General features: G+C 39.4%; 1 protein-coding gene across 11 annotated transcripts in view; it reads right to left on the bottom strand.

Moving 5' to 3' along the window:
- Positions 1-22,524, bottom strand: part of NRG3 (neuregulin 3) — a 1,029,780-nt gene that overhangs the window by 477,747 nt on the left and 529,509 nt on the right. For all 11 annotated transcript variants that reach the window (XM_075000092.1, XM_075000093.1, XM_075000083.1 and 8 more), the window contains one exon: positions 5,462-5,591. In XM_075000092.1, coding sequence (XP_074856193.1) covers positions 5,462-5,591 — 130 coding nt within the window. The remainder of the gene's footprint in view (positions 1-5,461; positions 5,592-22,524) is intronic.

Genomic DNA, 22,524 nt, shown 5'->3' with positions numbered 1-22,524 from the left:
ATCAAAGCTTGTCAAATAAGACAATTGCAACGGAGGCTTAAAAACAAAGCAAAACAAAACAAAAATCCCTCTAAGGGCTTTTCTCAGCTTTAACGGTGAGGAAGACTGACTTTCTGAAAACTGAGCTAGCTTTACTGCATTATTTTGCCTCCATTTAACTCTATATGGCTAATCCAGTTGTATTCTATTACTGTGCATCAGTGAATGCTTTTTCTCTACAGGCTCCCCAGCTGTTATGACATGTACAATCATGAAGAGCTAGTTCTAGCTTTATACTATAGACTATTTGTATTTAAGCTACTTCTCATATCAACAGTCTTCAACAATTCCATTGCTCCCCTCATGCACATAATCTTCAAAATACACAGAAGCATGAAAGTGATGTAAAAAACATGCAACTGAAGTATTAATGACCACACTGGAAATTAACATTCAATACAGTGAGCTAACCAAATCTAGATGGCCTCTTGACTCTTCAGAGAACATATTCATCCTAATCATGGTGGATGGTAGCCGACTACTCTATAAATCAAGACAAGGAGCAGTCACTGGGTGGTATATATGCCTGAGGACCAGACAGATTTTAAAGATAGCCCAAGCTTCTATGTTTACATACCCACCTACCCATCTGACCAGGATACCAGAGTATTTGAGATAAAACTGCAGCTTCTTCTCTATTTAAAAAAAAAACAAACAGGGTACTGTGCAAATCTGGAGAATGAGCCAAAAGAGGACTGGAAAGGAGACAATGCACAAAAGCTGCATCTCTCTAAAAATGCTTTGAGATCTACAGAGAAGGTACTAGCATTCTTCCCCCTTCATCTTGAGTTTCTGCAACGGTTCTAGCCCACAACCTCAGCCGGTTCTATAAAGCATCAAACTTTTAATGCTCTTGAGTTTTGCAGGTTTCTCTCCACCTTTTGTTTGCAAAAGAAAGCATTATCAGGTCCTTTCCCTTTTCCAGTCCATAATGAGAGTCGGGCAAAAGAAAAAGTAGAAAAATTAACACAGAACATAGCTGCTTAAGCACTACAAATATTCCCTGAAATAAAACCTCATTTAAAGAAACTCACAGGAGACATTACTTTCAATACCACAGTCCACATTTATCTTGATTTGCATAGCCAGATACTGATTATTGCTTAAACACGTACAAGATAACCACTGCAGATTCACCAAATGAAGCTGCTTGCAGATATCCATTATTAAAAAAAAAAATTAGACAATACTATATATTTGCACAACAGCTAAATTTACAACTTAAACATTCATGCTTAAGAAAAAGCATCCCTATTCAATAAGTATATTTCACCCCAGATAACACTTATGTCTGACGACTTTTAACCAGTGCCAGTCTACAGAATTTCTGGACAGGCTAATTCTATTCTCCCCAGAGTTATCCCATACAGAGGATGAACTGTGATGGCCCTGTGCTTTTGGGAGCCTCACAATGGCTGTCGCAGGCACTCTATAACCAAATAGGAACAAGGGAATTTCAAAATGTGAAAGGCCCTTTCAAAAAAGGACCCCATGTAGACAAGCCACGCGCGATCAGAAGTGGCACTTTAGAAGTGCCATGGCTGCCATTATGCTAATAAGGCACTGCATATTCATTACAGCTCTTCATTAGCGTATCTGAAAGTTTCTAATGTACACAGAGCCTTTTGGAAGACCTTGATTAACCCTTCATATTAGTGTACACTAAACCCACAGCAACTGATTGAAAAACCAGTACACCTTTGATGAATGCGAGATGCCAAGAGAAATCTAGTGATTCTTCTCCTTATACAAATGCCTGTTGAGTAAGTATCAGCACAAGTTAGAATTTCAGGCAAACAGCTTGTGAAACCACTCAGTTTTCAAACACCTGCTCTTTCAGTTGAAAAATGAACTAAAATATCATAGTATTATATAACTAGGCATGATCCCAAAAACTTCCATAACTTGGGAAGCCAGCCAGGGTCCAGGTTCTTCAGTTAGAGATTATTCTCCAAGTATAAGATTCACAGAATGTTATGGACTTCTGTAGCCAGTTTCTCTAGCATACCATAGCAAACGTGGCTTTTAGCCACCTTCCTATCATTTTTGGGAATTCAGATCGGTCCCTAACAATACAGAACACCCTGAATACTGCTTTGTGTTTGCCAGTTTGTAGCACATCCCTAGGGAAAGCCTATGTCAGCAGGGTTTATCATGTGTAGCATTCTCAAAACATGCATTCTCTTGCTTCCAAATGCAATGGGGATTGGGAGGGGTGCTACAGAGCAGAGGTTCTCAACCTTTTTCTTTCAGAGCTCCCCCACCTTCATACTATGAAATGCCATGGTTCCTCTGTGCCATAACTGTTTTTCTATACATATAAGCCTGGACCAGCATTAATGGGTAACAAGATAGGCAATTGTCCAAGCCCCATGCCACAGAAGGCCTTTGACAGCCAAGTCCTCAGGCTTCAGCCCTGGGTGGCTGGGCTTGGAGCACTGACTTTACCCCCAGGTGGTGGGACTTCAGCTTTCTGCCCTTGACCTCTGAAACCTGCTCTTTCTTGCCTCCGACTCCTAATGGGTTCTATGCTCCTAGAACAGAGACATCTATGATGGTTTTTCTCAACTCATGAATTCCCCCAGGCTGGTAGAATCCCAAGTTGCCCATGTCAGAAAGTTTTAAACTCCCTTTGTACTGCCAATGGCATAATGATGCAGTTTGGATGGTCAAGTATTTTTTTTAAGAATTGCTGATAGAACTATTAAAGTTTGTTTCTTCAAAAGCAGCACTCCAGTAATGATGTACACTCTCAGAAAGTGTTATCCTGAGATGAACTATTACCTTAACTAACCTTGTTGTGAACTTACCAATGTGGGACAACAAGTGCATCAACACCAAATGAAAATGCATTATAAAGCTTAGCTTTCTCTCAAAATCTTCAAGATGGTGCATAGTGGTATAATTGAATGACTAACATCAATGGAGTTAAAAAATCCTCACATGAAGCAGGAAAATCTCTACCAATTTTTCTTCACCCATCATCTACGCTAATGTTACCAATGGTGTATGTACTAATAAGGTTGCTTGTTTACTACTGTCTCAGAGCAGAGTAATGACATCATGGGGGGGAGGGCAGAAGATACACATTCTCCTCATGTTAGGAAACATGAATCTTAACCTCCATAATTATAGGATTAAGTAATTATTGCCCCATTCAAATAAGGGATCAACAGAGTTTATTCAGAGCAAAGATGTCAGTAGCTTAAACAGAGATTCAGTGAGAGAGTCCTTAGATAATCACACAGAAAGTTCCTATGGAATGTAACAGATCATGCTAATATTTTTTGAATCACCTTTCAGTGATTATTAGGAAGAATTCAATTCATGCTATGGAATTCTTTAGAAGACCCAAACGTGTTACGGACCTTGTTCTTTATTACATTTTTTAAAGTTTTAGAGTAATTTCTACTGAACCCTGTCACTGCATTTCTCTTGAATCTTATAAAGTATGTGACGGGCGCCTTTTCCTGTAAGAAAAGTAATGCAGGAGAGAAGCAAGGTGAAGATATCACACCCACAAAATGATGGATAAGTCAATATTCTGTCTCTCATATGTCATGAGCAGAAGCCTCAAAAGAACCACCAGTGATTGTTTTATTCCTGCAAGAAACAACCACAAGAAATAGCAGGGTTTTTTGTTTTGTTTTGTTTTTGTAACTGTGTATCAGTATCAGGAAAGCTGCAGTACCAATGCCATGTCATTACGGTAAGAGAACCACCATTTAAGTAACATCATGGCCACACTGACTAAGCCAGAATTTGTGGAGGACAAGCAAAGCATCTTGAAAGTGGAACAAAGAAAATAGCATTGTCACTATTTATTACTTATGGTATTTAATCAATATAACTTGCATATGATTACAAGAGCAAACTGCCAAATATCTGCTGATAGAAATTAATCTTATGAACTGAGTAACAATGATTTTATTAACTACCACTTGTTTATTTTCTGTTGGTTTTGCTTAATACGCCTGCACGGAAAATAAGTAGCACCAAATATTTCAGTATGCTGTAGTTCTGTTTCCAAATGAAGGCTACAAATTGCTTATTTGCTGCAATAAAATGATTTTTTTAAAAATATTTACAAATTTGATGATGGTTTGGTGAGGAGATGTTTTCCATGCTTCAGAATAATTAATTTAATAAGTGTGTCATATGAGAAGAGCAAACAATGTGAGAGATGAATAATCATTGAAGCATATACAAATTGAAAGGGAAAATAAATTACCAGCCCAACACTGAACATAAAAAGAGTGGAGGGATTTTTTTTCCCTGATTATTTGACTGGTGCATTAACTTTTAACAGCCCAACTTTCAAACACAGACATTTTAAGAGGAGCGAATTTTTCAAAGGTGCCTAAAGTTTAGGACCTTAAAAGCTTAATTGCCAATGAATGTTAGTGGGGACTTACAGTTTTAAGAGCCTAAGTTATTTTTCATTGAGGAGTCTAATCAAGTAGGTGTTGCAATGATATGTGTAGTAATTCCTGAATATCTTTAAAAACTTAGCCTCAGTCTTCCAAGTAATGTAGATTTTTTTTTAAACCAGAGATTTGTGTGTCATATGAGTATCTCAGTTTGGTATTTATGTTTGTAAGTATGCATTTTACACCAATTAGAGTGTCCAGAAGGAGGATTTGATTGTTCTAATTATATTATCCTGTTTCAGTCTGGTTCTATTGTTTCTAAATGTTTGAATATTTAAAGAAAAACAAAAACAAAACACCTCAGGTATTTGCATTAACAATGGATTCCTTACCACCCCCCTACCCCACTTATACTGGCCAACACCTCTGGCAATCTTTAGTAAGATGAATCACTTTCTCAGCAGTTTTTGAAATAGTTTCCTACCTCTAACATTACATAACTTTAAAGTGTTATATAGAAATTAACAGACAACTGTAAAGGAGTCAAAATGCACATAACCTTCAAAACAGCTTCACATCCCTTTTCTCTAGTGCACAGCTAGATATTACAACAATTAACCCTTTGAATCCATGAATATACCTGCTTTTTCTAGTTGAACACTACCATCACAATGCTGATCTGACTATGAAAAATAAATTAAAAAATGGCAATTTCATAAAAACTCAAGAAAATGGCTTAAAATTGTAGGATTAAGAACCGATGTATTTCCACTGGATCATTTTGGAAAACATTAGGTTATTAAAGAATTATTCTAATCTATGCACCCAATCAAAGCATTGCTTCATTTTACCCTATTTTATTCCTGCAAGGACTACTCTTTGAAAAAAATTGAGCAAGCCAGAACCAAACATCTGTGCTTTCTACTAATGTTTTTATTTAAGTGTGGTTAGTAAGTCACGACATTTAATTTTTTTTCTGAAGATTGTACCTTTGGATAGTACCAAAGATTACTGCAAATTATTTTGTCAAATCTTTTGGTGCAGAGACTTACCGACAGTGTTTGTGTGATCCTGTTAAAGTTTCAATCACGAAGCATTCCCCATCATTGAGACAGTATGCAAGATCCTTGTCTTTGCATGGCTTAAAGTGCTCAGATCGCTCAGTGGAATATGTTGTGGTATCTGTGAAGAAAACAGAAATACCATCAGACTACCATCAAATTTTAGAATGCCATTAAAAACTGAATAAGAATCTTTTGGAATCAATGAGTTCAATGACATTGGGTTGACCAAAATAATCCAAATTATTAATTTCATTTCAAAGTAGCTTTAAACACACTAGTTGCCTATATTTGCCTGCTACTTTCAAAGAAATAGCCTGTCTTGAAAAGAACATCTGGGCTTTTTTTTAGTCTACCAAACCACATTAATACATAAAAAAGTGCTAATTTGAATGCACATCACCATTTTCCTTTTAAAACACCTTGGATACACTTTAAAATGAAGTTTCATAATAATGCTGCTCTATCCACTGCATAGATCAATTTGAATTACACCTTTAGTAAATTTCCTTTTGTTGGTACGCTTTCAGAAATCTGATGTGCTCGACCTGTGCCTCCTGCAGCAAAGTATCAAAAAAACATTGCCAGATGTTTCACCTTTGTACTTTCTACCTTTATGGAGATAGTAAACAGGGACAATTTACTTCCAGCTAGAGATAGATCATATTTTTTTTTTTAATTCCAGTTACTTTCTTTGGAGAAATTGCCTTCTCTTAAAAGAATATTTTAAACTTTTTTTCCCCTTATTTTAAAAAAAAACCTCCAGCATAAGTTAAACAAGCTTCAACCACAAAGAGGAAGTCATAAAGAAAGGGGGAAAGGAGACTGCTGAAGATTCTCACTCCTAAAGGGCACCAATTTCAAAGACTTCTTACCCAAGCTGTTTTGATTTCAGGGACATAGTCTGTTGGTTGCCTGGGCAACACAATGACGACATTTTGAAGGAACACAAAAGTTATCTTAAGCTACAGAAGGTAAAACATGGCAGCAGGCCCACTGACAGGGGAGAAAGGGAAGATAAAGGGGACAGTTGCCCTCAGGCCCAGAAATTCAAAGAGGTTCAGGGCTCCAGCTGTTGCTGCATTAGCAGCAGCTAGAGACCTGGATTCTTTAAATCATTGCCAAAGCACCGCACCATGCACTTCAGGCAGCACTTAAGGCTGGAGAGATGGGGATGGCATGGTGAGCTCTGAGCAGTACAGAGGGCTTCCCTTGGTCCTGTCTCTTCTGCTCTTGGTCCCACCCCTTCTGGGAGCACAGAGTGCCCCCCCACAACCTTGTCCAAGGCCCCACAGAGGCTGTCATCTCCCCTGCATTGCAGTAGACAACTGAGTAGCATCTTAAAATTGTACCTCCCTTTTCTGCTGCCTGATCCCTACTTCACATTTGCTTAAGAGTAAGTGTTGAAAAAATCTTTACTAGTATAATCATTTGAAACAATGTGAACATATTTCTGAGCCTTGCAATATTCTCCTGATAAAACAAAACCAAAAAGAATCTCTTGCAGTTTATAAACGTTTCTCATCCCTTCCTCTAACCCTCTCCCGTCCATCACCCAGGTTGGCTTTACTAAAAAAAAGCATTACATGATAACATTCTACAGCTGGCAGAAAACTGCTTCATTAGCTTCCTTTGCCCCTTCCCCGTCCCTTTTGTGAGAGAAAACGGACACTGAAGCATTTATTCACTTAGCATACAGCCACTCTACTGTGGAAGATCAACACTCTCAGCTTCACTCACGCACAAAACACCACCTTACAAGGTCAAAGTTGACCCCAAAATTCCTCTCAAGTGGTGAGGATTAAAGGAAGTTTGATGGGGGAAACACTGGCATTAACCTTCTTCTGCACAGGCAGCCATAGTAGTTAACTGCTGATAAGTCAATTTTAGCTACGCAATTAGCATAGCTAAAATTGTGCATCAGAAGTTGACTGCTGCGTCTACTATAGACACAGCCTCAGATACAACTGCTCAGAAGTACAGGATGCACAGAATAGGGACATCTATACTTTTGAGGAGTTTGACATGCCACAATCCATCTTCCAGAGATTGATACTGCTGCGTGTGTGAAGACATAGCAAAATCAATTTCTCTGGGCTTGGCCATCAGCCACAATGCTCCATGCTCTTGTGTGGAAAAAGGGATGTTGGTGCGAGCCTGAAGTCCCTCGGTCTACAGTTGGTATACACAACAGTAATTGAGATAGATTGTATGTGAAACAGGATTGTATGGAGGCCGAGGGAGTATACACAATACACTTCTTCCATGAAACTGATCTCAGTTTGTCTTCTCTGTATTGGGTTTACTTATGATCTATGAGACGCCACCTTGGAACAACCAATCATTGCACCTGTACAAATCCTACACATGGTGGAGGTTAATACAAAATTATTTAAGAAGCCAGATCCTTGTGCTTTGGTGTCTGGAAGCTGCAAAGAGCACCCTTCTTTATATCTGTTTTGGACATTGGAAATCCTGTCCCTTGAATTTTCCAATAAGGTTTCCAAGCTATGGATGTGAAGGATGAAAGAGTTTACTGTAGAACCACAGACAGGAATTTTGGAGAAAACGTGGTAAAGTTTTACAGGGGCTACAAATACATTTTTTGAATTCTTCCCAACTGGTCTCTTCCATAAGCTGAGTACATTGAAGGATCTTTCATTGTAACTATTGCCTGTCATTGATTGAGCAAGGGAACCACAACTGGCTTAAGCTGAATGAACAAAGCTTCACATCCTTCATTTAGCATTGTGGACTTTAGGATCTTAATTTCCAAACAACTTAAAACTTTTATACTGTGTTTGGGTCTAAAAGTATTCATTTTATTCCTCTTATTTTATCTTGTCTTCTCTAAACTCTGGATCACTCAATCATCTCCTCTCTCACCTGCCAGCACAGGATGGTTCCTGACAGCTTATTTCTTGAACACTCCTTGGAGGGATCTGCTGCTTTTGCCGTGATAAGAAAGTGGGTAGGAAAAGGATACTAAGCACCAGGGCATGGCACTCTTTCTTCTTTTAAGAAAATGCAAGAACTAAGCATCTATGTTTATTAAGATTTAGCCTGTTATTGAATGAGGGTGAGTCCATGTTTAATAAGTAATCAGTTATGAAAAAATATTCAAAATAAACATGATTTTTACGCAATTATCATAAGCTGGGGGGAGGGGGGAAAAGGCTATGAAATGGAGAGAGTCTGTCTTTGGCAACATATGCTGTTGGTGGCATTAGCAGTGAAAAACAGCTCTGTTAATTAAAAAACAAAAAATCCCTCAAAGCTGCAATAAATAAATTACAGATAAAAGCTAAACACTGCATACTACAAACTAAGCTTCTGCTAGAAGACAAAGTTTATTTGGCTTAATTAGTTTCTTTGAGCTAAATTTCCTAATAGCAGTCTCAAAAATAATTCCTCTTATAATAACAATGTATTAAAAATGTGTCTAGAAAAGCAACAGTGTGTTTGCTAGCAATCAAACCATAAAAGTTGGAGATTTCAAGACACATTGGCTGTGTGTAGACTAGCCCCCAACTTCGAATGGGGTATGGTAATTAGGGTGTTGGGAGATTACTCATGAAGTTCCGCAGAGCAAATGCAGCACTTCATGAGGGTAAATCTCCCCTGTGGCAACTTCGAAGGGTCAGACTTCAAAGTGCCAGCTTGTGTGTAGCCGTGAGTCAGCCGCGGGTACTTTGAAGTGCCTGTGCTACTTTGAAGTCCCTTGACTCCTGAGGACTTCAACGTAGCGTGGGCACTTTTGAAGTACCCACAGCTGACCCATGGCTACACGCAAGCTGGCACTTCGAAGCTTGACCCTTCGAAGTTGCCGCGGGGGAGATTTAGCCTAATGAAGTGCTGTATTTGCACCGCAGCACTTCAGGAGTAATCTCCCAACACCCTAATTACCATAGCCCCTTCGAAGTTGGGGGCTAGTCTAGACACAGCCATCTAGGCATGTGATCCCAGACAAATTATCTCATTTTAATTTTAGTGCTATTAAAATCTATTCAATTCAGATATTCCAAATTATAAGATTTTACGCTATGGTATTATTAATGTATCTTCCCAAGTAAGGTGGGCAAACAGGTTGGCTGTGAACAATGGTATATGTGCTCTATTTACTTTGTATTTAATCAGTAAACAGTCAAAAACTATGAAGTGAAATGAAGCTCAAACACATGAAGAAACAGAGCAGCAGGGAACACCCCCCTACATTTACCTTTAACATCCCATCCGGAAATGTTTTTGAAGAAATAGACAAGCTTTTAAAGGAAGGCCACATAACCCAAAGCCCCTGTCTCTCCCTGCATACAGTAAGGCTCCTGAAGTGACCAAGGAAGCATTTATTGGGTTCTGGGAGAGCACACGGTGAGAAAACAGAGAAAGCAGTTTTGTATTTAAACAGAGTTCAAGTTAGGTATCGGTTACATTTAATATTTCTTATAACTATCTGATTTTTTTGCCTCAATTGAATTCAATTAAAATCTCTCTTCTTTAAGAAACTTGTTTTGTTGTTTTATCAAAAACAGCATGCTTGAATTTATGCATTTAGGAAATAAAAGTTGGGATAGAAATTGTGTGTATACCACTTCTATTAAATAAACAATGAACTTGACTTTAACAGGGTTCAAAAAAACCTAGATACATCCATGGAGGATAGTTACATCCATACTTATTAGCCAGGATGGGTAGAAATGTTATCCCTAGCCTCAGTTTGTCAGAGGCTGGAAATGGGTGATAAGGCAGGGGATATTTGATGATTACCTGTTATGTTCACTCCCCCTGGGGCATCTAGTATTGGACACTTTTGGAAGACAGGATACTGGACAAGACTGACCTTTACTATGGCTGTTCTTTATATAAATTTGTACAGGAGAGGGCTGAGTAGTACAGGGCATAATCTCTAGGGGAAAATCCAAGACTGGGATTGTTGGTATAATCCTGCAGTATAACCAAGACTGGTGAAAGTCAAAACATCATCCTGGTGGGGATAGCAGGTTGCAGTTACACACAAACATCTATACTGGGTCTGCACTTTCCCCCCCGACTTCAAAGGGGGCATGGTAATCTGGGCCACAGGAGATTAATAATGAAATGCTGCAGTGAATATGCAGCACTTCATTAGACTAATTTTCACCCATGGCAACTTCGAAGCATCAAACTTTGAAGTGCCAGCCTGCATGTAGCCACAGGCACTTTGAAGCACCTACACTATCTCAAAGTCTCTTTACTCCTCAAAATTGTGATGCAAGGTAAAGGAACAGCATGAATATTGAAGTGCTTCAAGCTCCCAACCCACCTCTTTAATTGAGATCTGAACACAATGTACACATTAAGGAGCAAGCTGATAAACTAACAGATGTATCACAGAATCAGCAATTATACTAATTTACTTAATACCCATGGGGGGTGGGTTGTTCAAAATATTTTTTTCAATGGGAGAGAGAATGCATGAATTATGCACCTGTCTTTAATTTTGTCTTAAATGATAAGGAAGCTCCCTCCCATGATATCACTCAACATAAAGATACTGAAATGCAGAAAACTAAAGAATGATCACAACAGTGCTTGAGCAGAATCCATTTCTCTCATCTTCACAGAACAGAAGCACCATGCCACCACTTAGCTGACATTGCCTGGAAGCAAACGCTACTGCATTGATTACAAGAAATCAAAAAACGACCTGGTCATGTTGATAATTTGAGTTCCCTCTTCAAACCAGCCCATACTTCCTCCTACCCCTGCTGGAGTGTGATTGCAGAAGCAACAACAAGTTGTACCTCCCTGATTTGGCACCCTTAATATATTACTGGTGAAGAACCAGGGAATCTGCTAGACCATGGGAGGTCAATCCCAGTCCTTCTGCTGCCCCTCACCATGGAGCTCCAGTCATCCTTCCTCTTTTCTTGAGCATCCTCCCTATCCTTGGTCCTTCCAGTAGATCCCTGAATTTGAGCTCTGCAAATTACCTATTTACAGCACTCTGGAAGCTCTGGGAAGGGAGGAGGAATAGTTGCCCTGGCTTTTCCTTATTAGTACCCCACTCTCAGAGTACCCATGCGGATGGTCCAACCAGTACTTAAAGCAGAATGTGACCCTTTTTGGGGGGTGGGGCAGGGAGAGAGAGAGAGAGATGATGAAGTTTTTCACAACAGTTTCCCAATGTCATTTTGTAACATAGGAATAGAGTGATTAAAATCAAGGAAACATTAAGAGTCTCAAGTCAGTTCTACACTTTTTGGTTGTGTTATAAACTATCACATGCCGTCAGAGAACAGGTTGCCACAGACTAAATTACAGGCCTAATTACACATTCCCAGACTACTTATAGGCCTTCCAAATATTGTTTTTCAAAATAGGAAAACAAAAGGTAATACATAAAATATCCATTTAACAATGTTCAACATGAAAATGTCAAGAAGGAGTTAAATATAAGACTATGCTACGATATAGGATATTTAAATATGGCAACTTCTCACTTCTTTTATTAGGCCACATTCTTGCCTCTACCTTTGCATAGGACTCCCACTGATATCAGGAGACATTTCATCTGCAGAAGACAGTTAGGAAATGGCTCCCAGTGGACACAAATGACCAGACGATCTACAGAATTCATCACCCAGAAGAATTATGGTCAGTTTTAGAAAAGCTTAGCTCTGATGAATGTACCAAAATAAACAGTTAAAATTCCAGAAATTCTGAGCATCCAATTTGCCCTGGTATTTTGAAAATCCAGCCAGGAGAGTGACAGTGGGAGCTGTTAGGTACTGAGTATTTTGGATTATCACATTCTAACTTTTAAGCAACTATTTCAGAGCCAGATTCTTAAAAACCTGTTCCTATGGGTGCTGACAACTTGGAAAAACTGTTTTGAACTCTTCTGAAAATCTGCCTTAAAATGTTCTTGAAAGCACAGGATTGTCTTTCAGTGTATGTTGTTTTTTTTTCCCCCTGTTGACATTACAGCCTTGTCTGGTATGGGGGGAAAAACCAAAACAAAAACAAAAAGCCCAACAACAAACAAAAAACTATAAATGTGATTATAAACATTTAATGATGCCAGAAGAAAGGTCTGAAAAAATATTTAATAGGCAACACCTTCTAGGAAGTACACGATGTATTGTCTCCTGCACAGCTGCTTAAGAACACTATTGCTATACTCTTCTGTTATGGGAAATACTGATTGTCTCCTGCAGAGCATTTGAAAATTCAATTGTGTAAAATAGCTGTGTTGAGAGTTGAAGACTTTTACTGAATCTCACAAAAATCAATTTGTGCAGTACTAGCCATCCCCAGCTCATTCACTTAGCATTGATAAAAACAAATCAGAACTGTGGCTTAGTGTCTGGCTGTTCACCTATATCCTATTAGAAGTTTGCTACTGTAACCAAATTAGCTTTTAGATGCTTAAAACTTTTATCTTAATTGCCTTCATTTTGTGTATGTGATTGTGATCAGTTAACTTTAAAATCACAGATGTGAGATGCTGCAGGAAATTAATATTACTTATATTGTCTTCAGCTTACTTATTCCAGTTATGATGAAGGACTGGTTAATTGCCTTATGTAAATGAGTGTAACTAGTTAGCCTGTGTATAATTCAAGAATAAATTTTAACTATTATGTAAGATTTATTAATAATGAAATTGAATATTAAGAAAAATTAGCTATTTAATTTACTAAAGTACGACCTGAGATATATTGTTCTTGGGAGTTAAGTATGTGATTCTTTGGGATTAGTGGAATCTACATCTGAACTCTTTCCTGAGATAGAAGCCAATGGCCGAAATCACTAAAGATGACTATGTTCAACTTCTTCTTTACCAGTGTGGACTTAAAGAAGCTCTTTTGACACCTATTTGATGACTAATTATAAAATAAAACACTAACAATGGGGGGCGTCCTGCCCTTTTTCTTGTAGTCCCTCAAGTGTGGCATTCTCAGTGGGGCAGACACTTAAGAAATTCAAATAAAAATGCTGGCTTACCTTAAAGCTATGTAAATTATGACCACCAGTAAAAAAAAAATCAATTTTATTTGTTCATCACCATGATAAATAGAGAGAGGTTAGTGAGGTAAACATTCAAGAATATTTTTTGAAGTGTGTCCTTTGTACAGGAGAGCAAAATTATATTAGGGAATAAGACAGATGAGTTTTTAATGGTTTGAAAATTATTTTCTCCCTGTTTGTTTTCTTGCCAGCATCATGATCAAATCTCACTTGTTCTGAAGGAAACCCACAAGCAACACAATACTTTAAACTGTACCCTAATAATTTCATTATAATTCCAAAGTCTCCATGTGGAAAAACAGAGAATTCAAAGTTATGAGCATGATCAAGTTGATGTTTTGGTGCGTGAGGGGGAGAAGAAAATAAAATCTAGAAGTCTGGTCCTAGTTCAAATGAAGTATTAAAAATGAACTATTGATTTCAGTAGGCTCTCAACATCATATACAAGCACACAACAAAGTAACATGTTAATAAAATTATAAATTACATTTGCACATGATTTGGAAGAGATACAGTACAAGACCCTTGAAGTGGGCATTGCAACAAGATCTCATACTCTAGTTAAACTGTTCACAAATTCACCAATTCAGGTCTTCTAACCAGTCCCTTTAAGAGGATAAGGGCTACACAGAGGCCCGCCAAAGGGTGCAGGGATGTTGGCGGGGGAGAAGGCATCTACTCAGGGGGTCCAGAAATTCAAAAGGGCCTAGTGCTCGCAGCTTCCACCACTGGCCGCATCCAGAGCTCCAGGCTTTCTAAATCACCACAAGGACCTCACGAACTGCAGTCCAGGTAGTTGCTCAGGACCAGTGGTACCAACAGCCACCAAGGACCACAGGGGAACGGTGTCTGGCTACATGCCCTGGAAGTGGTGGTGCCAAGGGCAGAAGAGGCGGGACCCAGAGTATTTGGATCTCAGCACCAGATCACAGTACTGCCCCCTTCTTCTCTCACAGCCATGCAGCACTACTACAGCAATTCAAAGGGGCCCAGAGCTCTAGCCACTGCCTCCATTGCCAAAAAGCAGCCACAGTGGCAGGAGCTGTGGTCCCCTTTGAAATGCTGGGCCCAGGGGCAACTGCTCCCTTTGCACCTCCTCCCCACCAGTTGATGGGCCTGCTCAGGACTGCCTGTAGGAAGCACAGACCGCTCCAGGTAGCTGGAGGAAGCTAGCCCCACATGAGGCCTCACCCCTTCTATCTGACACGTTGTCCCTTCTGGGCATGCAGACCAGGGCCCCCCACCTTGACCCCACTAAATAAATATCTGAATTCTTCACTTCTTTCCTTACGGACCCATTCCATGGGGTTCACACAATATTGACTATTCATATTAAATAACTGAATGAGAATGGGGCTGCAGGAAGAATTCTCTCCAGCCAGGATTTGTGCTTTGAGACATGTTTCAGTCCTTGGCCTGAAAAGTGTGGGTTGTTTACCTAAAGAATAATCTAAAGCCTAGTTTTAGGCTTCAGCTTTTGGACAGTATGGAGTCTTGGGAGACGCAGTTTTTCTGTGGCACAAGGGCATTGGAAGGAAAATGTCTATATTCTCTTCAATTAGGATTTTTCTCAGGGCTTGCCACTAGTTTTAAGAATATTGCTTTCTTTAAAAAAGGCACACCCAGGAATACATGGGAACCTTTATTATGCCATAATAAATCCAAATAAGTATTCACATTCATCATGCTATGAACATCTATTATTTGATGGACAAATTAAACTACCCCATTTTTATTAAGAGTGTCCCATGTCATGGTAAGCAGATGGTTATGGGACATACAACAAGACAGAACTTTAACTATCAACTTCTGAAAACAGAATATGCCCTTTGTGTATAACTCAGAGCCGAGAAGATGGGAAGTGCTGAAGAACAGACAAGTACAGGGAAGAATTATTTGGAACCAAGTTCAAATAACCAGGCAAGAGGCAAACTCAAAATATGGCTGAATTTGCCTGCCTCTAATTTATGAGTAATCAATTATACTGTATTTCCAGGAAATTCTGTCAGAATTTTGTCATGGGTTAAGTTTAAAAATTAGATTACTAATTATATTTGTTAATTAGTTCTGAATTTACAGTTATGCGGCTCGCTTTTGCCTGGGTGTGAACTACTGATGAGAACTATCTGAAAAAAAACAAAAATGCTGTTGCATAAGGTTTTGATATTTGTTTTTGTTCCACCTCAGAACAACTAGGCCTTTCAAAATATTTTTGCAGTAAGAGAGACACAAACACTTCTGACCAACCCACAGGCAACAGCACTCATGTGGGATGTTCAAATCCTGCTTTCTATGATTTAAGCACTGACCATGGGGATACTGGCCATGTCTGCTCTCTCCAAATTCCATTGGGGCCTAAGAAAACTCCTCAATGAAGATATTCTCAGAACTAGAATAACTGAATATTTACAAGTATCAGAGGGGTAGCTGTGTTAGTCTGTATCTACAAAAACAATGAGAAGTCCTGTGACACATTGTAGACAGAGATTTATTGGAGCATAAAGCTTTTGTGTGCAAAGACCTGCTTTGTCAGATCCATCATGAATATTAACACTAGTTAAATATAAATATGACATTAAATAGTAGTAGTAGTAAGCATCCTTCAGTCTGCATAGACTATGGATCGCGCCCTTTATAGTTTCAATTGAGGACTTCATTTATAGCGTCTATTGTGACTATGAAGACCCACACGAGAGTGACAGTCCTTGCTGCATCTCTTGCAGATGTGGTGGGTGTCTGGCAAGTCCTTAGTGTGCTTTCTGTGCTCTCGCTTCTCCTCTGCTAGCTGTCTGATCCTCATCTCGTCCTTCTGAAGGCCCTTGTGTAACCCCTGCCTCCATCTGCTGCGGTCGTCTGCTAGTTCTTTCCAGTTGTTCAGCTCGATGTCTACCTCTCTGAGGTCTCTCTTGCAGACATCTTTGTAGCGCAAGTGGGGGTGTCCGGGACGTCTTTTGCCAGAGGCTAGCTCACCATACAGGATGTCTTTTGGAATCCTTCCATCGTTCATCCTGGGAGGGTCCTATGGTGATGGTAGCTGGGGTGGGTGGGCGAAAGGTGGGGAGGAGGGTCCCGGGGATATGAGGTCATTGCTCCACAAGGAGCTATGGTGACTCATGGTGACAGAGAGGTATGAAGTAGTGGGATCCTTAACCACATTCTCCACACCCCCACTGCCTTGTGGGTTCTCCTGGGATGGAGAAAGGCTAAGGGAGTAAACCCTGACAGAAGATCCGGAGTGGAGTCCGAAGGCGGTTCGGTGTCAACTTCTGGCACTGTCCCGGCAACTCCTGCAGCTGAGCTGGTACCAGATGTGGAGGTGATCCTCTCCTCTGGACTATATCAGTAAAGCCGAGAGGGGGACACTGGTGTCTGGGCAGCCCATAATAAGTGCCCAGGCTCGCGCCTGGAGAGGTACTCCGGCATCACTGAACAGCGTTGCGTCAACACAGGAGGCTACAGATACTGGAGTTACATTAAATATAAATTTATATATCTCCCCCTGCCCAGCAATATAGTTAAACCAGTCAGTGTAGATGGACAAAGGAAAAAAAAAACTCATTTAGTTGTTAATTTAACAAAATGATAGGATCCAAGACCTTTGCTTAAAAAATTATCCACCACACACACTCACCCACGCATCTGCCTTTATTTTTCATACCGTGAATCAACCTTTGTATCATAGTAACAGAGAGTAAGCTGTGCTAGTCTATACACTATCAAAACAAAAAGCAGACAAGTAGCACTTGAAAGACTAGCAAAATAGTTTATTAGGTGAGCTTTCGTGGGACAGACCCACTTCTTCAGACCATAGCCAGACCAGAACAGACTCAATATTTAAGACACAGAGAACCAAAAACAGTAAGCAAGGAGGACAAATCAGAAAAAGATAATCAAGGTGAGCAAATCAGAGAGTGGAGGGGTGGGGGGGGAAGATCAAGAATTAGATTGAGTCAAGTATGCAGACGAGCCCCTATAGTGACTCAGAAAGTTCCCATCACGATTTAAACCATGTGTTAATGTGCCGAATTTGAATATAAATGTCAGTTCGTCCACTTCTCTTTTTAAAACGGAGCGATAATCTCTCTTCAGTAACACACATATATGCCATCATGTGCCAACAATTCCTGGATGCTTTGTATATTGGACAGACTTCTAACTCCCTTAGACAAAGGGTCAACGGGCACAAAACAGACATCAAAACACTCCAGATCCACAAACCAGTTAGTCAACATTTTAATGGAATGGGCCATTCTGTCAATGACCTCACGGTATGTGTGTTACTGAAGAGAGATTATTGCTCCGTTTTAGAAAGAGAAGTGGACGAACTGACATTTATATTCAAATTCAGCACATTAACACATGGTTTAAATCGTAATGGGAACTTTCTGAGTCACTATAGGGGCTCGTCTGCATACTTGACTCAATCTAATTCTTGACCTTCCCCCCCACCCCTCCACTCTCTGATTTGCTCACCTTGATTATCTTTTTCTGATTTGTCCTCCTTGCTTACTGTTTTTGGTTCTCTGTGTCTTAAATATTGAGTCTGTTCTGGTCTGGCTATGGTCTGAAGAAGTGGGTCTGTCCCACGAAAGCTCACCTAATAAACTATTTTGCTAGTCTTTAATGTGCTACTTGACTGCTTTTTGTTTTAACCTTTGTATCAGTGTCAACTAAATACTTTCTGGGTAGCCACGTTAGTCTGTAGTGTCACAAAAGAAAACGCAGTCCTGTAGCACCTTAAAAACTTTCATGAGTCATCTGCTGACATGGATCTGACCCATGAAGGCTCATTAGCTAATAAAATTGTTAATCTTCAAGGTGCAAGAGGACTGCTTGTGAATGTGTATAAATACTCTTGATAAGAGTGACAGAAAGCTCAGTGGAATCAGTGTGAAAACTCTTACCATCTTCAATGAGCTTTGGATCAAGCCCCAGAGAAGTTTAAAAGGTAAAGAAATTACTTTGCCCTCCTTTAAACTGGTGTGTCTTCACTTGCTTTATTTTTCACCATTCAATCACTGTAGCAACTTAATATATGCATGCTACATAGTACAGTTATTACAGAGTTGTACTATCATGCCTCCCATTAAAGTAATGAAATGGGATAGCAATATGATCTTCTTTATGCCTGTTTCACATCCTTATGTATTGGATTTAATGTACTTTGAAAAAATTAAAAAGGGAAAGGACAAAAAGCTAAAACAGTATTGCTATTAAGTCAAAATGCAGAAAGCTAGAATGTAACAACTACCAACATCTTTATTTTATAGCTTATGTAAGTAGCAGTGAAACTGATTATAGTTGATATAATATTTACAGAAATAAAAACACAAGGACATTACTCACTTTAAGCATTTTTGCAAACCCCCCTATTGTACCAGAACAGAGAATATAGTAAGCAGAGTAAGCTGCCATGTATTGGGATATGAAGAAATACACTACTCTTTAGATACTGTTAACAGTGCCTTAAAATATAGCATGCTTGTACTATGGAGGTCTTCATCTCTGTTTTTCCCTCAAAAGGTGATACATGGTTAACACACTGTGCTATTTTGCTCTTACAATCTATACTACCAACTTGGTCCATCTGCAGCTGGCTTCCTGGATTAACTATTCATCATCAGTTGGAGGGAACAGTTTTCTCCCAAGTGCTCCACATTCGTTAGCTCGGGTCATAAAAAAGTTGAAGGAGCTCATGTCTAGTTCTCATGAGGGTAATTTCTTTGGATTTTATACCTAGCAGACCAAGCACTGATTGCATGTGAATTACACTGGACGGTTCCTTCTTCAATATATACTTCATAAAAAAATGTGATTTAGTAAAACTCCAGATGCTAGGTAGGATTGTATTTTTGCTTACAAATCTTACCTTCTTCCTGCTTAGACTGAATATAGCCTAGGCCACGTGTTGTCAACCTTGGAGTTGTGGTCCTTAAGGGCTACAAAAAAGCCCTAGAGTGGCCTCTATGACCAGAGGACAGGCAGGAGTCCTAAGATTTTCCATTCTGCTCCCCATCCCCAGCTCCCTTATAGCATTGGGCTGGTTACGCCAATGGTGTAAAGGTAAGAACCGCTAACATAAACAATGCATTGTATAGCAGTATACTAGATCATATATGATGAGCAAAAAAAATTTGGTTTCAGAAAGACACTGCATTTATTTCTCTCTCCTCCCCCCGACCCCAACACACAAGCACACGCTTTGCAAAGGAGAGCTTGATACCTTGTTCTGTCTCTCAAGACGAGAAAATTTCATTCGAAGCTTTATCATTTTGATTAATCAATAAAGAAATCAGTCACAAAATAACTAATGCTTCACAAAGTTGCCGCAATAAAGGAACTTTAAAAAGGAAAACCATTTTTTGTACTTCTTGAAGTCTTGACAAACTGTGAATATTCTATATACATTGATTTCTTTAATGCAAATGTTAGGTAACTGAACTTAAAATTATTTTAAATGCTACTTTGCACCTGATTTGCTTCCAAAAAAGAGTACACTTTACATTTAATATTACACAGTATTAAAAGCCAAATATGGCTGATTTTACACTCAGAAGAGTGCTGAGAACCCTTGTTTGCAAATTCCATTCAATTCAATACTGCTCTGTGTGGGCACAAAGAGCTGGTTACACAGAACTTATTCTAATATCAGGGACAAAGTTTGGAAATATGTAATTCCTCCTAGTACTGGATTAACTTTGAAAGCCTTCAGCAGGTCTGCTCATAAGTATCCATTTGTGATATCTGGGTTCTTGGGGACAAATTCATCTGACTGATATGCTTGTGTAATTGCCACTGAAACCAATGAGAGCTGTGCCCACATAGCTAAGGATGTAATTTAACCCCTAAAAATGTGGCCAGCATGCTCATATAGATGAAATAATCTGATCCCAAATATATCATACAGGAAATAAATAAACATGCACTTTTCTTTATAGTGCCAGTGTAAGTCATCTTGCTACTTGTTTATTTTAGCATACTGGCAGCAAAGATATTGCAGCTTTAAAATTAGTGCTCATCAGTTTAAAAGTAATTGCATACACATCTTGGAATTTGGCCTTTGAAAGCCTCAGAATAAGATTTTATAAATCTTTACCATTGGTTATAAGCTGTCATACTGGAATGGTGCCATACTGCCTTATAATTATTAATAGTCCTATTTTATTATGAATGTAGCAGTTATCTACAGGTGTATGACACTATTTATGATAAAATTGATTATAGTTACCATGCTGAACATCGAGGTGTAGTTACAGATCAAAGCAGCATCCTGAAGCAACCTCAATTCAGCTATGCGACTAGGATAGACAAATAATTACCTACGTAGGCTCAAATAGCAATCAAGCCTGGATAACATCTAAAGCCTTGAACCAGAAAGTCACTTTGTGTGGTTAGTTTTTAAAGCATCAATATTTACCATTCACCACTACTTTCTAAACCAGTATCAAATGGCAAAATGTGTGTTTGTTTTTGAAAACAATATGCCAGAGGTAAAATTAGATGGTGCAATTTGAAGAATCACAAGGTGCTGGCTTTAAGAATTTTGTCAGGGTGCTTGTGGAATAAGACTGACAGATGATATCTCCCAGTTCAAACCAGCCCTGGCATTCTTGAAATGACTGGACATTATTCCAGAAGCTTGTATGCTATGATCTTAAAAAGGGGCTTACATTAAAGTCTCCTGGGACTCAGGAAAAATATCTTCCAAGATCCACAAATCATTGATGGAGAACTTTCAGCGCGCGCGCACGCACGCAGTATAACCTCCAGAGAAATCAGGGGCTTATCTACTTTAGTTTAATCAGCCTGTTTTTGTAGAAGAAAATTCTAAATCTGATGCCAACCATGGGCTTATCTTCAGTGGTAGCTGACAGACATACAAGCAAGTCAGCTTATCTCATTCATATAACTAGAATAATCTACATTTTCAAAGTTGCAATATTGTCTAAGAAAGTTGAAGTAGAAACAAGTATACAGACCATCTTTTGAGTTATAGTTAAGACCACTTGGTAAATACCAGAACATTCCTTAAAGTGAGGGTGGACATTAAGTGATTCCTGTATATTTTTTAGTATCTTAATGGACAAATTATTCTTCAATCTTGAAGACACAGGGATATGCCTGGGCAGTGGGGGAAAACAGGGCTGTGGTCCTTTAAGGGCATGCACACTCCCCCTGTCTCCACCCCAACAGAGTTCTCTTCTTGCCTGGATCAAGAACTCCCACCCATTGGACAGGGTTGTATGGTCTGCTATGAGCACTGGTCTACTAGATGGGTACTGGTATAGAATTCTTTCCCCAATAGCCAGGCAGGCCAAATTGGGTTTGTCTCACCCTGACCTCCACACAGCAGCTCGGCGATCCAGTTGTACTGAAAGGAGGTTCAAGCTGTCAACCTTGGCAGCCAATGCATGTTCAGGGCAGGCACTCATTCCATGGGGGTGTGGTTCCCTGATAAAACATTGTGGAAAGTAGACAAAAGGGAAGCTCTTCCCCACCACCACCACAGTAGTGCCTGTGTGGAACTGCTGAACCCACACTAAAAAGATATTTAAACTTATGAAGAACGTTGTCTGAATTACTACCCAGGGTGAGGAACTATTATTTGTAATGAGCTTCCTCAGTACGTTTGTGTGCTTTATATTATTTTCTTAGAAATCTGCTTTGTTCTGTTTACTACACATTTGACCACTTAAAATACACTTTTAGTACTTGGTACAATTATTATTGGTTTATAAACACCCAGTTCAGGCACTTCCTATCACTGGGAGGAAGAATTTGTGCATATCTTTCTCCACACTGAGGGAAGAGATGGATTTCATATAACTTTGGTTTTGTACCTCAAAGAGTGGGTGAACATGGGTGCCGGGGCAAATCCCTTAAAATGAGTCTTCCCAGAGCTGATCCCAGCATCTATACCTTTTGCAGCTGGATGTTGCCCTGTCTGGGTGCTTTACTGGAAATGTCTTTGGCACCTGGCTCAGCAAGACAAAGTAAAGAGGACCGGGGCTAGCAAAAAGGTGGGTTCAGATGTATCTTCAGCA

The sequence above is a fragment of the Carettochelys insculpta genome, chromosome 7, assembly GCF_033958435.1.
Source record: "Carettochelys insculpta isolate YL-2023 chromosome 7, ASM3395843v1, whole genome shotgun sequence".
NCBI lineage: Eukaryota > Metazoa > Chordata > Testudines > Carettochelyidae > Carettochelys > Carettochelys insculpta.
Note: the sequence above shows the minus strand (reverse complement) of the source record. Positions and strands in the feature narration are given on the sequence as shown.